Source organism: Gymnoscopelus microlampas (genome assembly GCF_963454915.1).
Source record: "Gymnoscopelus microlampas genome assembly, chromosome: 3".
Taxonomy (NCBI): domain Eukaryota; kingdom Metazoa; phylum Chordata; class Actinopteri; order Myctophiformes; family Myctophidae; genus Gymnoscopelus; species Gymnoscopelus microlampas.
The window spans coordinates 30,620,823-30,636,511 of record NC_139940.1 but is presented as its reverse complement, the minus strand read 5'-3'; the positions used below and the strand labels follow the sequence as shown (position 1 = coordinate 30,636,511).

The 15,689-nt window shown below is 42.6% G+C and overlaps 1 protein-coding gene across 1 annotated transcript in view; it reads right to left on the bottom strand.

The window, feature by feature from the left end:
• Positions 1 to 15,689, bottom strand: part of cdkal1 (CDK5 regulatory subunit associated protein 1-like 1) — a 322,737-nt gene that overhangs the window by 18,684 nt on the left and 288,364 nt on the right. Inside the window, exons 13-14 of the mRNA XM_084052870.1 lie at positions 8,220 to 8,303; positions 1,267 to 1,431 (exon numbers count right to left, since the gene is read on the bottom strand). Coding sequence (XP_083908996.1) covers positions 1,267 to 1,431; positions 8,220 to 8,303 — 249 coding nt within the window. The remainder of the gene's footprint in view (positions 1 to 1,266; positions 1,432 to 8,219; positions 8,304 to 15,689) is intronic.

Sequence of the window (15,689 nt, the reverse complement as noted above, 5' to 3'; positions counted from 1 at the left end):
ACAGTATGGGCCACAGGCAGTAAATGATGTTGAGACACGTCCTTCAGAGAGGGACAGGACGAGAGGCTCAATCTGTCTGAAATGTATTCACTAGAACACATTTACATCCAGCGGACGGACACATTAACCCATTTAATCCGGGAAAGCACCTCTGTCACTTTAGATTTCTTTTGGCTATTCCAAAAATAGCAGATCTACAAGCTCATAGCGCGGCACCGAGTGCCGCACTATGAGCTTGTAGATCTGCTATTTTTGAAAAAAAGAAAATGTGTGCAAAACTTTGAATATATAGATATAAACATTTTTAACTCAAATCTTTGCATCTGGGGGTCCCTGGAACAAAATATTTTGAGATGGGGGTCCGCGGACAAATACATATCATTTTGGGTGGTCCTTGACATGAAAGAAGTTTGAGAACCACTGATAATATAGCGACATACGTTTTTTTCCCCGTTTTTTTGGAGGGAGGATTTAGAATACATTTGTAGAATCCCCAGAAGCAAAGATTTGAGTTACAAATGTTCGCTTAAAAAAAAATATATATATTCAAAGATTTGCTAACATTTTCACAATCTTTCAAAAAAATAGCAGATCTACAAGCTCATAGGTATATCTGCTATTTTTTGAATAGCCAAAGAAATCTGAAAATGACAGAGATGCGTTCCCGGTCTTAATGGGTTAACTATATGGCTGCAACTGTTGATTATTTTCTTACCAATTATTCTGTCGATTACTTTTTCAATTATTCGAATAACCTTTAAGAGTTTCTAATAATCTTTTTTATTATTAGGCCCTGCGCACGGCACCAGTAGCGAAGCCCTAGCAAAGCTGCAATGTGTTATTATTTATGAATCACATTTTGAGAGCCTAAACATACTCGAAAGGTTGCGCAACTTTGCACACACCGCACAAGTGGTGAAGAAATATGTATTTTATGGGTCTAAAAAAATGGGCACTACTCACAATATTCAACATTACCTCTGTATTTGCTGTAGGGTTAATCACTTAAGCACTACAGTTAGTATATACTAATGTATAATGGGAAATGTAGGACGACAGAACAGACAAATTAGACAAAAAGTCTAATTTGTCACATGCACATAACAGTGCACATCAACAGTGCATTTCCCTTAAACAACATATGCTTTTTTGACTGGGGTCTTCCCTCTACATCAAGCCAAATCTCTTTGCTGAAAATAGGCGATCTACAAGCTGCCAACACATTGCATTGCGAGCTTGTAGATCTGCTATTTTTGTGTGTGGTACCTGAGTGAGCCCTGACACCTCTCCCTTCTGCAGAGGTGCAGCAATAGAAGCAGTGAAGGGTTGGCTGTCGTCCACCGGCCGTCCTTTCAGGTAGTGCTTCCCTGCCTCGTAGATGTCCACTTCAATCATCTTCCCTTTGAACTGGGGCCCCTTTGGCACCAGCACCTTGGAAAAGGGAGACACAAGTTAGTTCAGTTGTTGGTGGTTTGTTTCTGGTCACCGGTCAGAAGGTCAAATTTGCTGGTATGACCGACCAGACAGCATGTGTGTGGCGGAGAGAGAGGTGAATGAGACAGGTACACTGTAGACCCTATACTTCAGACCCCTCCTTTTTTCCCTCTACAACAAATGTCTTTGCCAAAAATAGAAGATCTACAAGCTCACAACGCATTGTGTTGGGATCCCTTGTAGATCTGATACTTTTGCAGAATGTTTTCCAATTATGAAATGCCCCGACTAGGGATGCTAGTCCCTATACTTAATCGAACAACAAATAGTGAAAATAGCCAATCTACAAGTTCACAACTACAGCTACTTTCGCTTTTTAAACATTTTAAAATATTTTCTTTTTAAATGTCACCTATAATGACATGCCCAAAATAGGACCAGCAGGGTTCATGTGGTTAAATACATAAAATTGTGAACGTCTGAATACCCAAAGCCCCTCTGCAGGTGGTCAGAGGTGCATCTGGCCTTGTGAAATATCAAACATCAAATACACTTTCAACCGCCATCTGAGTGGAAATAAAATGTGTGCATAGATCCACCAACAAAGAAATGCACACCACACAAAATAAAATGTTTGCAGGCAGCACAGAAATCGCTACACATGTGGGAAATAAGACTTCTCAAGCATTTACCATCTTTCTAAGGCACATTATGAGACATATTTACAAGCACGGTATTCTGCATTAACAGTAGCTCTTGGAAAATAAATCAGATTTTCCCACGTATACAGGATACAGGACAAGCTGAATAATATTTGGACATAATCTGAATGTGAAAAGTGTAAATGGCCAAAATAGAAATATTTCAGTGTATATGACATGAGAGAGAATGAAAAAAATAAAGGGAGAGAGAAAGAGAGAAGACAACAAATGCCTTATTTATACTCCACTCCCTTGCAACGCTTCGTGAGCTTGTAGACTAGCCATTTTTGGCTAGTGACGCCATCGTACGATGGAGTATAAATGAAGGAAAAGAGTTCCTGTGTATGTATGTACCAAATGCTCCCTCAGTCTTCTAATACTGTACATAAAGACCATGCCAAGAAACCAGCGCAAAGCCGCCCTGCCGTCCATCAAGCCCTCTGCATGTATCTCCACATCTGTCAATTATATTTTCAATTAACTGCCAACTGAAAACTGTTTTCCCCAACGCTCTGCCACATTGTTATTTAGCTAACGTTAGTCCCTGCCTGCTTAGATTAAAATAATAATACGACATTTAAAAAAAGAATTGTTCACCATGGTGCCGATTGTTTTCAATTCCATTTACGGAAGCCCTCAAGGTCAAAAACTATGGCAACAGCTGTGAGATTAACCAGTGGGATTTGCTGGTTTGTTTTATTAGTTTGCCATGGCAACTATGAAACTAGGCACATCGCAGCAGGGAAGAGAATAGGAAAACAAAGAGTTATAATTATGGCTTATTGTAAAAAGAAATGTGTTCTTAATGAGTTAGTGCTGTAAATAAAGATCATATCAACACCTTTTTGTTTAGATATTTCAAAACACTTTTGAAACTAACTAGAGACAATGACGTAATGCATAGAGCATGTATATAATTCTTACTCTCTCTCTCTTTCAGTCTCTCTCTCATAAACCACCATTATAGAGCAGTGTTCATGTCAGTGGGTTTAATGCTGCAGTCAATTCTATTTAGTCTTTCTCGCAACGGCTAGGCAGATTCTAACCGGCGCCAACATGAAATTAGTTTTTTTTGATGAATGTCTCAGCAGCTTCTTCCAGGATTATAGCGGTGTGCTCCACATGTCATGGGTCATTACTGACTTGGCTCCCAAAGTATGGTGACGACGGCGTTAAACATACGCCACTGCATTCTCAATAACCAGATATGATCCTCATTGAGCTGCTATGGAACCTCTTGAAACATTGGCATCTGACACTAAGCTTTGTCCGCTTCCTCTGGGAGAGACATTCAACGAGCGCTAGCCGGGTCTGAGAATAGCATGTGTAAATGGAGTTGTGGAGAGCAGCATATATCATGTTAATTAGTGATTGGTGGTGTGGTATATGATATGAGAACAGGACAACACCAGCAGCACGCCAGAACAATCAGCACACCTGCTGCTCCTTACTTTATGTGTTTGTGTGTGTGTGTGTGTGTGTGTCCATGTGCACATATGCACGCCACGCATGTTACGTGGCTACTGGGAGCAGAAAGAGAGAGGGGGGGAGTGATGGAGGTAGACAGGTGTCTGAGTGGTTGTGTGTGTGTGTGTGTGTGTGTGTGTGTGTGTGTGTGTGTGTGTGTGTGTGTGTGTGTGTGTGTGTGTGTGTGTGTGTGTGTGTGTGTGTGTGTGTGTGTGTGTGTGCATGGGTGTGAGTGGGAGGGAGAGAGAGGGTCATCTGAGGCCCATTACAAGGTGATTCAATGATGAAAGAGCTTGTCAGGTCTCAACAGAGACCCGCAGCGACACACGCTCGCGCACAGACACAGATGCACACAGACACACACACACACACACACACACACACACACACACACACACACACACACACACACACACACACACACACACACACACACACACACACACACACACACACACACACACACACACACAGGTGGGATGGGTGCCTATTAGAGCTGTCGGGTGAGATATCCATCTGACGGTGTGAAAGTGAAACTAGGCCATTTGCTCACACTCACACCTCTGCCCCCCCCCCCCCCCCCCTCCACTCCTTCTCTCCTTCCTTCTCCACCTACCTAACACACTCCATCCTTCTCCATTCCTACACTGCTCCTTTCATTTCCTCACCTGAGAGGACAAGCAGCGACTGGCTTGTCCTGTCCATTTTATCTGCAGCTCTCTCTCTCTCTCTCTCTTCCCTCTGTTCTTTCACTCCTAAAAATCGATCGCTCTCACACTTCATCTCCTCATCCCCTTTTCACTAACTGTTTTTCACCTCCTTCCATTCATTCCTCAGTCTTGTAGTGTTTTCTATGCTGCCTTTTTCTACCCTCTTTCCTTCTTGTATGTCTGTCTGTCTGTCCATCTGTAAAATGAACCGATCACCTACTCCTTAAAATGATTCCAGTTCTCTGTTCACTTATCTTGAATAACAGTAAACAAAACAAAACGTAGACAAGAAGAAAACAACAACAGAAACGCTCAGTTCACATTAACATTACAAATAACCAACGGTAAGCACAGAGGTCAAAACATGCTAAACACACATGTCACTGGAATAGCCAAACACACGTGTGTGTGTGTGTGTGTGTGTGTGTGTGTGTGTGTGTGTGTGTGTGTGTGTGTGTGTGTGTGTGTGTGTGTGTGTGTGTGTACATGCATACATACATACATACAAGTACATGCATGATTAACCCATTCAATCCGGGAACACAACTGTGTCATTTTAGATGTCTTTGGCTATTCAAAAATAGCAGATATACAAGCTCATAGCGCGGAACTGAGTGCCGCGCTATGAGCTTGTAGATCTGCTATTTTTTTTTAAATAACGTGATTTTTTTTGCAAATCTTTGAATTAATTAATTTTTAAAGCAAACATTTGAACGTTTATTCCAGGGACCTCCAGAAGCAAAGATTTGAGTTACAAATGTTCGCTTTCAAAATATATTAAAGATTTGCACAAATGTTCAAGATTTTTCAAAAATAGCAGATCTACAAACTCGTAGCGCGGCACCAAGCTTGTAGATCTGCTATTTTTGAATAGCCAAAGCATAAAATCATGGTTATAGCTCAAATCTTAAATTACACAGATGCGTTCCCGGATTGAATGGGTTAAGTGAGTATGTGTTGACTCACAAAGGTAAAAACAAATGCATAATGTGGGGGCTCGTCCCTGGGGAAAAGGGGAGAGGTGCGGAGAGGGGAACATATTGTTACAGAATGGTCACGTTATCACGTTCGTTTGCCAAAGCCATGTTGTGATTTAGGGCACATGCCAAATACTCACTGGTCTGATAAAAAAAATAAGCAGGGTGGTGGTGGTGGCCAGGGGGGTGGGGAGGGAGAAACATCAAACATGGCAGACTGTTCCTCCCTCGAGTACAGTCAACAGACACATACACACACACACACACACACACACACACACACACACACACACACACGTGCGCGTGCGCGCTCACACATATGAAAAGCGCTCAAATGCACACATGCGTGACAGGAACACGCGCGTGCACACCCGTGAACTGAGTGACACTTGTAACTAAAGTTTATAGCCTGCAGAAAGAAACGCAGAACAGAGTAAGAGGTGGGGGGGGGGGGGGGGGGGCGGAGGAGGAGAAGGGGAGGTGGAGGCGAGGGAAAAATTATTACCATCCCCGACCCTCCCTACCAATAAAAAGCATAACTTCAAACATGGCTCTGATGATGGCTAAAGCAGGGGAAATTGATTTATTTGAAGATGTTTGAAAGTGAATTTTTCACAGGTTGGAAGAGGGTCTTTGAAGCCACATGTGCGTGTGTGTGTGTGTGTGTGTGTGCGCGCGCGCGTGCGTGCGTGCGTGTGTGTGAGAGAGAGATAGGGAGAGAGAGAGTGTGTGTGTGTGTGTGTGTGTGTGTGTCTACAGTATATGTGTGTGCGTGCGTGCATGTGGAGAGGGAGAGGATGGAATGTACATGTCTTTAGGGCTGACCTTAATGTTAGTACAGTAAAAAGCGCACAGTACTGCTGTTATCAGCTGCCAAATGCTCAGTTGACCACCCCAGGGTGTGCGCACGGCGCGGCACGTGCGTGTGTGTGCGATATTAAAGCTAACCTACTTTCTTCGGTACAAGCATAAGCTGATGGACACCTGCGGTGAGTACTCTGTGACATGCAGGGCAAAAAGCCCTGATCTGATTTACATAACCCACGGTTCATACTTAGTCGCACGGCATCGCCGCGCGCAGAACATAGACGATCTACCAGCTGGATGTGGTGCGTGCGCGACGCGTAGTGAGCTTGTAGATCGCCCGTTTTCGGCTTAGCAGCTTATTATGAGAACTATGTACATATTACCCCAAGGTTCCTTGGGGGGGGGGGGGGTAAAAGGGGGTCCCCAGCTAAATTAGTTAATATAGCCTCACAATAATTTTAACCACTTTAACCACATTTTATACTTTGGATTTTAAAAAATAGCAGATATACAAGCTCATAGCGTGGCACCGAGTGTCGCGCTATGAGCTGGTAGATCTGCTATTTTTGAAAAATCCCTGGCACAAAATATTTTTGAGATGGGGAGGTCCGCAGCCAAATGTCCTTGACATGACAAAGTTTGAGAACCAATGCCCTACATAATGTGGCTGTGAGATAGGAAAGCAATTTGGACCCTGTTGTAAAATATTTATAGTAAAATATTTAGGCTTAGCCTGGGTAAAAAAAACTGGGGCCAAAATCTACGCTAATTAGTCGTTCCGTGAAAAAAATCTATTTCCCCAAAAAAGACATTTCAACTGCCCCTAGCGGCCTAACGGTAAGGCCGACGGAAATGGCAGTGGATGTGTTGGATGCAGCTCAAAGTGAACTTTACTCAGGTATCTAGTTTGTCGCCGTCTGACCTTCCTAGCCCGTGTTATTAAATAAAAACGGACGACATTGGCCAAAACTCGCTTGAAAATCGGCGAAAGTGGCCGTTTTCAAGACGTTTTGGACATTATCTCTGGAACGGAAGGTCCAATCTCCTCAGTTCAAAGCTTGTTGACTTTGAGGACATTAACTCATTCCCTGCCTAGAACGTAAAAAAACATAATTATTTCCAATTACCAATCCTGCCTAGAACATAAAAAACGTCATTTTGAAAAAACTTTGATTGAAAAAAAAATCGTTTCCGCCTGCTTCCTGTTTAAGTCCCCCTCTAAAACGGTCTTTTCTCGGCTTTGTCTTTCTCCGCCGCGGAATTCTGTTTAGAAGCCCTGTTTTGAAACTGCTACTACTGCAAAATGGAATGTCACCGATTGAAAATTTCTTCTCTGGGCCACTCACACAACTACCCTGTGTGTCTACAAACAGTTGAACACGCGATCATAAGGCATTTAACGAGGTCTGTGGCGAGGTGAAAAAGTAAGTGAGTTTTCCGTTCACATGGCGAAACATGGTGTGTTTACGCTGGTCTGGAGGAGAAGGACTCCGCCCCGATCGGAATGTCTGTTGTCTGAGCGACGTGCACGGATCGCCGGTGTGTTTATAAACGATTGGACTTGCGATCATAATGAAAAAAAAAAAAGTGTGAACATTTTATTTTTTGGGACCTAAAAGTATAGTAATTGTTCGGGCCGGGCCGGCCCAGCAGGACCCAGTTAGGGCCGGGCCTTAATTTTCAGACCCGTTGAGAACTCTACAATGTACATGTACTCAAGTACTGCACTTAACAAATTCAAACCGGGAAAGCATCCGTGTCATTTAAGATTTTAGCTGTATATCGTCTCGGGTGGAAACAAAACACATGGAGACATGTGGCATGCAGCACTCAAAGTGTAGGCATGGGAATGGTGTGGTTCAATGTATACATAGTTAATTATGGAACTGTTAGTACAGTATGGTTAAGTGTAGCCATGGGTTTAGTTGAGTTAAAGTTAGGGTAAGTATATGGGGAGCGCTTTCACCAGTTAGTCCTTTGAGAGACCTCATTGTAAAGCAGAAACATGGGGAGAATGCAAAAGAAAATACAAGACAACGCAGATGTGTATACACACAAAAATACTTACATTTGTAACTCAGAGAGTGCATTTTACCAAACGGACCAAAAACGTTTTTCGTTACCTGTTCATAGAACTTGTTGTGAGCCACATAGTACTGGGTGTCAAATGACTCCTCTGTCACCAAGACATGCTGCCTCTCTCCAATCTAGAGAGAGAGAGAGAGAGAGAGAGAGAGAGAGAGAGAGAGAGAGAGAGAGAGAGAGAGAATATATGGTAAGACTCAGAAACAATTACCCAGGGTTCAGTTTACAATCAAATTACAGGGTTAGCTTATTCGTTCAGTATTTGTAAATGAATATTTGTATTTATATATGCACGTACATGCGTGTGTGTCCATCTGCGTGTGTACAGCCAAATGTCAATTATAACCCAAGCAGGGAAACAGGACTATTTACATTCACATGAACAAACACCTCATCCCTTCATTTCTCCATCACCCTCACTGACCCCCCCTCCACAGCCACCCACCTACCCACACACTTACCGACCCACGCACACACACACACACACACACACACACACACACACACACACACACACACACACACACACACACACACACACACACACACACACACACACACACACACACACACACACACACACACACACACACACACACACACATCCTTTCAGCACCAACCAGCTTGAATCAACTTGTCAAAATCAAATAGGAAAACAATAATAAATGTATATAATATTTAAATAATGTTATTTTGCAATGACACCTCAGTTTGACAGTCTCAATTCTCTCCAGACAGGTTCATTAGCATGTGTAAATTGGATGACATAAATGAAGAAAGAAGACTCAAGACAGGGGCTGAAAACATGTGCCATGGCTAGTTGCCTGCATGAATTTGGCACTCTTGCCTTTGTGTTAATATTCACATTTTGTGTTAATTATGGGCTTTTTTTGCGGCACGCTTTGGAATATGAGAGAGCCGCTGTCTGTCAATTTTATCAAAGTTTGGGAAGACCAGGAGGAACCTTTGTCCCCCAGCTTAGCGTGCGGCACAGGCATAGACTGTATAAAAGAGATGGACAAAGTGACGCCCCCAGACTCTATAGACCGTAAATGAAGCCAAACGATTTCAAATCCTTTAATATACCAAAAAGCAACTGGAAATCAATCGCTAAATGAATGCTATTGGTTGGGTAGCTTGTCAATCAAATCATCCCGCCCCTCCTAGAGCATACCCTACTTTATCGTCAATTTTAAAATAAATGGGACCATAATTTACCAAACCGCATATCATGATGATTGAAAGAAGACTTTAGACTAGCGACTGGAAGCATATAGTATTTATGACAATGTTTATTAAGGTAATAAAATCAAGTCTAAAGTTTGTCAAAACCCCCCCCCACTTGAATGGAGAAAAAATCTTTCTGACACCAGCAGGGGTAAAACAGTGAAACTACAGGCCATTCATATATATATTCTATATAGACTCAATTTCAAAGCAGGAAGCTGAGCCCTTGGGCACAGGAGACACCAGCGCCCAAGGTCCTTGAGAGCTCGAGGAGTCCCATGTATGTTACAAAAGTCTATTCTTGGACTGGGCTTCTCCAACCTTCACTTCCCATGCAACCAAATGGGTGAACTACAGAATGGGACCAACAATGGCTTCTCCCACTTGCTAGTGTTGTTTTTCTGTGAAACCTGTTCTGACCATGTCCCTCCATCCCAGACGGGACACTGATTCAGGTCAACTCACCAGTAAATCTAGATGGGTGGTGTTGTATTCTAACATGCCTGGGGTCTTGCTCTCCTTGGTCAACTACATTATTGTCGCTTGATCTAAAACAGGACATCTTGTCTGGAGACTACAACCCATTCCAGGCACATTCACATATTTGCATACAGCCATACACACACACAAACACAGCCAGCGCAGCATTGACGTGTGTGAGGTGCTGCTCATCATTGCATCGAGTGGAAGCGTTGCTTCCAGAACCACACAGTAAAGTCATCTTTACACATAAGGTAACTGAGTGTCTCACAATCTGTTGATTTGTAGACAGCTTTCTAAGAACGACAGCAGCTGTGTGGGTGAGTTGCCTTGTCTACGGTAAAACTTGTTAGTTTTCAGACACTGGCTTGCCCTTGCAGTATTACAACCTAATTTCACATTATAGATACTCAATTAATACTCAATTACCAATGTATTGCTCAGGTTTGAAATAGCCGGTATTCTTGTTATTTATTTATGCTTTATTTAGATGCTGTAGGAGAATGTAGAGAGAGACACCTAAGGCAGAGAGAGGGGAGACATGCGAGACATGATGAGAGTTGGATTCGAACTTGGGTCCTCGAGACTGGCAAGAGGAATTATGCTCACAGGTTCTCACATATGGTTATGGCGAGATACCTCACTCATGTTATCGGAGAAATGGGGTTACTAAAGTAACTTTATTGTTCTCTTTCAAACATTTCCTTTCGGTATTTCACCATAACCATTATGTGAGATACCTTGCCCGTGTTATCAGAGAACAGGGTTACGAAAGTAGGGTATTGTATATACCAAAGTGGGACCTGGGAGCCTCAGAGAGTTCTGCTTCTACATTCGGTAACTTCTAGGCAAAAAATAATGTAATGATCAGGATGCAAGAGGAAAGCTGGGTGAATGCAAGGGAGGAATATCTTTCAGGGATGAAAAATCTCAAGTTTTTGACATTAACCTTTCTTTGATTTGAGGATAAGTCTCTGCGCTTGTGTCCCTGTATGCTGATGCAAGCTTTGACAGGCTGATTAGAGGCAGAAAGTAAAACCATCTTGGGATCAACTTGGAGAAATTGGCAAGGCAAGGCTCAGTGACTGCAAAACGCACACACAGGTGGAATACTGATGACGGTAAAACAAAAAATAAAAATAACCACCAGCTTGTGGCTATGTATATGTATACACAAGTTCTCTCACAGAGAAAAGACAATATCTATGACAATGTACAAAAAGTGCCAGCCCTATTGTTGTGCTGAGACACAGCGTCAGGAAAACATGCTTGTTTATCCGTTTACAACACATGGCCTGTAAATCCTACTTGAATACAGTCAGAATTGTACGGTACAGGGTGTTACTGTGCATACTGTACCTGGGAAATGGGTTCAAACCAATAGTTTAGCACAGTGGTTCTCAAAGTGGGGTCCGGGGACCCCCAGGGGTACTTGAGGGGGTTCCAGGGGGTCCCCAGCTAAATGGTAGTTAGGAACCAAATGGACCCTATTGGGTCTGTAACTCAGAGAGTGTACAAATGGTTCCATTTGTACACTCTCAGAGTTAAATTAACATTGATTTTACAATATAGATTGGGGTCCAAGAGATAGAAATGCCATTAGATGGGGGTCCGTAGCCTAATGCATGTCAAACTGGGGGTCCAAGAAATTAAAATGCTTGAAAATCACTGCTATAGAGCCATAAAAATCTTCTCTTATGGGGGTCCTTGGCATATCTTTTCAAATGGGGGTCCGCGGGCTAATAAGTGTCAATTTGGGGGTCCTTGACATGAAAAAGTTTGAGAACCACTGGTTTAGCATGACAGCCTTTTGGCATGTCATGTCCTATACTGTACGTTATGCCTCTGATTATTTCCTTCTTCTGTCTAACTGCAGCAATAAAGGAAAAGGTGGAACATTTTCATGTTAACATCACACCTCTCTCTTTGATGGTACAGTAGCATACTGCTGACTGGGCTGTTCTTAGCCCAGGGACCCGTGCATGTCTCTGACACATGTCTCTGACACATGTCTCTGGGCATTTTCTTTGTTGTTTACAACTCTCCTCTTCCCTCCCTCTTTTCTGTCTTCCCTCTATTCCTCCTTCCTTTATTCCTTCTTTTACTGTATTTGTCTGTGTCTGTGTGTGTGTGTGTGTGTGTGTGTGTGTGTGTGTGTGTGTGTGTGTGTGTGTGTGTGTGTGTGTGTGTGTGTGTGTGTGTGTTCTTGTATAAGCAACACCTGCACAGACATGCTGACGGACTTGAAAAGACATTGAATGGATTACTGTTTCCTGCAAACAGAGCAACTCTCAAAAGTGAGACGAGAAGGAAAAAATAAATTGTCCTTTGAACTCAGTATTAGGCTAGTGAACATTAATAATTGCCCTGTGAACTTAAAGGGATAGTTCAGCCACAAAATGACTTTTTTTCTATCGATTAGTCAACCCATGGAGGCTTGCATTCATGGATATTTTTTAGTTTTTGTCGCATTCCTAAGCCAATAATTTGATGACCGGCAGTGGTTCCGGTAGGAGACGCAAAGAGTCTCACCGCTGCCTACCGGTCCGCTCTCCATGGGGTGACTAATCAATAGAAAAAAAGTTTTTTTTTGGGTGAACTGTCCCTTTAATATTAGGCACATGAACATTTATATTGTAGATAATTGTGTGTGTTCTTTTGGAGCCAAGGTGGAATATGTTTGCTTTAAGCCTCAAATATCGAGGAGTCTTGGTCTCCGGATCAGTAAGGCGCAATCCTCTCTGTATTTCATTCAGGTTCTGTTTCTATCATTGTGAATGTGTATGAATCAGTCTTAATAATGTCTAATCCAGACCTAAACAATCAACCAGGAATAATGAACTGGGATTATGACAGACGTGTTGACTGTGAATGAGGGGGGATAAACGGCCTTTCCCATATGTGTGTATATTGACACACACACGCGTGCGTGACGCGTGCGCACGCACGCACGCACACACACACACACACACACACACACACACACATGCGCGCAAACACTCACACACACACACACCTTGTGTTTTTATAAACATTAATTCATCTTCCTGGATGAAATAGTACAAGGATTACAATGCTGGGCTGAGAGAAAGAAAAGAAAAGAGAAAGAAACAGAGATAGATAGAGGGGGGAGACAGAAGACGAGATGAGGGAGATAGAAATAGAAAGGCTGGGTTTAATATGATAAAGAAAATAAATCTCTCCCATGGATGATAGTGAATGCAAAGTCTTATCAGCTGCATACACCTAGTCCCTTGTGTACCAGACCATAAGATGTGTGTGTGTGTGTGTGTGTGTGTGTGTGTGTGTGTGTGTGTGTGTGTGTGTGTGTGTGTGTGTGTGTGTGTGTGTGTGTGTGTGTGTGTGTGTGTGTGTGTGTGTGTGTGTGTGTGTGTGTGTGTGCGCGCGCATGTGTATTTAGATGTGTATTTACTCGATCATCCATAGGATAACACAAAGGATAGCAGGCAGTGTCTTAGTGCATGAGTGTTGTGTTGTGTATGTGCTTACACCATCATCCGTCGGATAAGATCACGTGAGGCCTCAGCAGATTCGCTACAGATTTGCAGGATCAGGACTTTAATTGATAATTAATCCAATGCACGACAGGGATAATCAGAGGAAGTGTGGCTTTGAATTTAATTGTTTTCATCGTTGTCCTATGCATGGAGTTGATTCACACCAAACTTGGAAAAAGCTGTCATTGCATCAGTCATTATGTATGTGACATACACTACAGTACCTGAAGGAGGACTAGTCCGACTGCTGTGTGGATTAAATGGCGTGAACGTACACTAAAATCATTGGTTTCACTAATAATTAAGTATATACTATGATATGTGATGAGAATCTAAATCTTTGTTGGACCTTTTTTTTGTTGGATTTTTTTATTTTGTAATCTGTCAAAGACTGGTTATGTTACACCTTGTTCTTTACTCACTCAATAAAATAAATACATAAATAAGTAAAGTAAAATAATCTGTGTTAATTCAATGGACCATGAGGGTCCAGTAATATCGAGATTTTATTGTGTGAGAAAATTAGGAGCATTGTATTGCAGGCAGAGAAAATACAAAGGAAAAACTGGGGCAATCCACCGTCCAGTCGAGGAGCATACCAAATCTCCGACAGATGGCAAACACACAAGATACCAGACCGTAACATTAAAAGCACACAATGCACATTCTAGGCTGCTGAGCAGCCAAGAGAACAGCCCATAGAGGCTTTATAACTTTAAACCACAGAACCAGTCGTGTGTATGGAATTCTCCAGGTTTCTTTTGTGCATTGCATGTTGAATGTCTCTGTGGTGTGGCCGTAGGCCAAGCCATCTAGATTTTGGGTTTGTCTGCCTGTCTGTCTGTCTAGTGTCTATCTGCATGTATGTCTGTCTCCTCATAAGTGGAACAAACACAGCTCATGCCGAAATGCACATGACATCACAAAGGATGAAACACTGACCATGAAAGCCTGAAATGACTAGTATGGAAGTAAAACTGCAACGCTTTATCACTTAAACCCTATGTACAGTACTTTGTTGACTAGGGTCACGTCCCCTCCTTTTTCCCTCTACACCATATCTCTTTGTGACGTGTTGTGAGCTTGTAGATCAACAATTTTTTCCTAAAGTTCAACTAATATAACATGCCAGAATAGGGATGCTAGGGTTCGTACGGTTAAGATGAGAGCGAAAATTTGGTTGTAGTTGAAAATCTATGCATGTAAATAAGGAAACAACATTCGCTTTTTATAACCAACCTTGTACACTGCTTTTAAACTTTTCATCATTAGTGTCACGGACATTATTGTGAATATAATGTACAACAGCATGTGTGTGTAAACAGAACCCCCTGTTGTTACACAGGGGCATACAAGCTTCTGATCTCCCTTACAATACCAAGCACAAACCTCTTTTCTCCCACTCACTGTCTCTTTGTGTCTGACCGTTTCTTTCTTATTTCATCATCCCATCTCTCTGACTCATTATCTACCCCAAACATTCTCTGTATTCCCTTTTGCTCTCCCTTTCTCTCTCTCTCGCACACACACACACACACACACGTGTATGTGCAAAACCCAGCAGGGTGGAGAAATACGATATTCATGCTGGCTTGCCCCTGCCAAACTATCATTCAAACTTGCATGCCCGTGAACACACACACACACACACACACACACACACACACACACACACACACACACACACACACACACACACACACACACACACACACACACACACACACACACACACACACACAGCAAATGAACTTGAACACATCAGCCCAGAGTCTTCTGTAAACACTTGTAAAAAAGACATTTTGCTCTGTTGTCTGCTCAACAAATAGCAGAGGGAGCGATTTAAGGGGAGCTAAAATGAGACGCTCTGATCTTTGGAGGTTCTCTTGCACAAAGCTGCTTGAAAGAAAAACTCCCCCGTTGTGTTGGGTGTTTTCTTTTATTTATTTCTTTACCCTCAAAGTCGAAACCAAAGTAAAGAGAGAGAACTTTCTGGTGTTTGCTACAAAGACTAAGGGGATTCAGGGTGGATTTGGTCGGCTGTGTGTGCGGAGACAAATGTAAAATCCGCACAGATCAAAGCTACACGAAACCAACTGCTTCTCCACGCCGAAGCCACTGGAACGCGGCCTGAACACGAATACTTCACACAGCACACCAAGGTAATGAGATGGGACCCAGAACATACAGAAAGACAGGAATGACGTGTAAAAGAACAAACGCCAAGGATGTGGAGGGGGGTGTGGAAAGAGAAGTGGGATTATAAAAGACAGAATGGAAGAA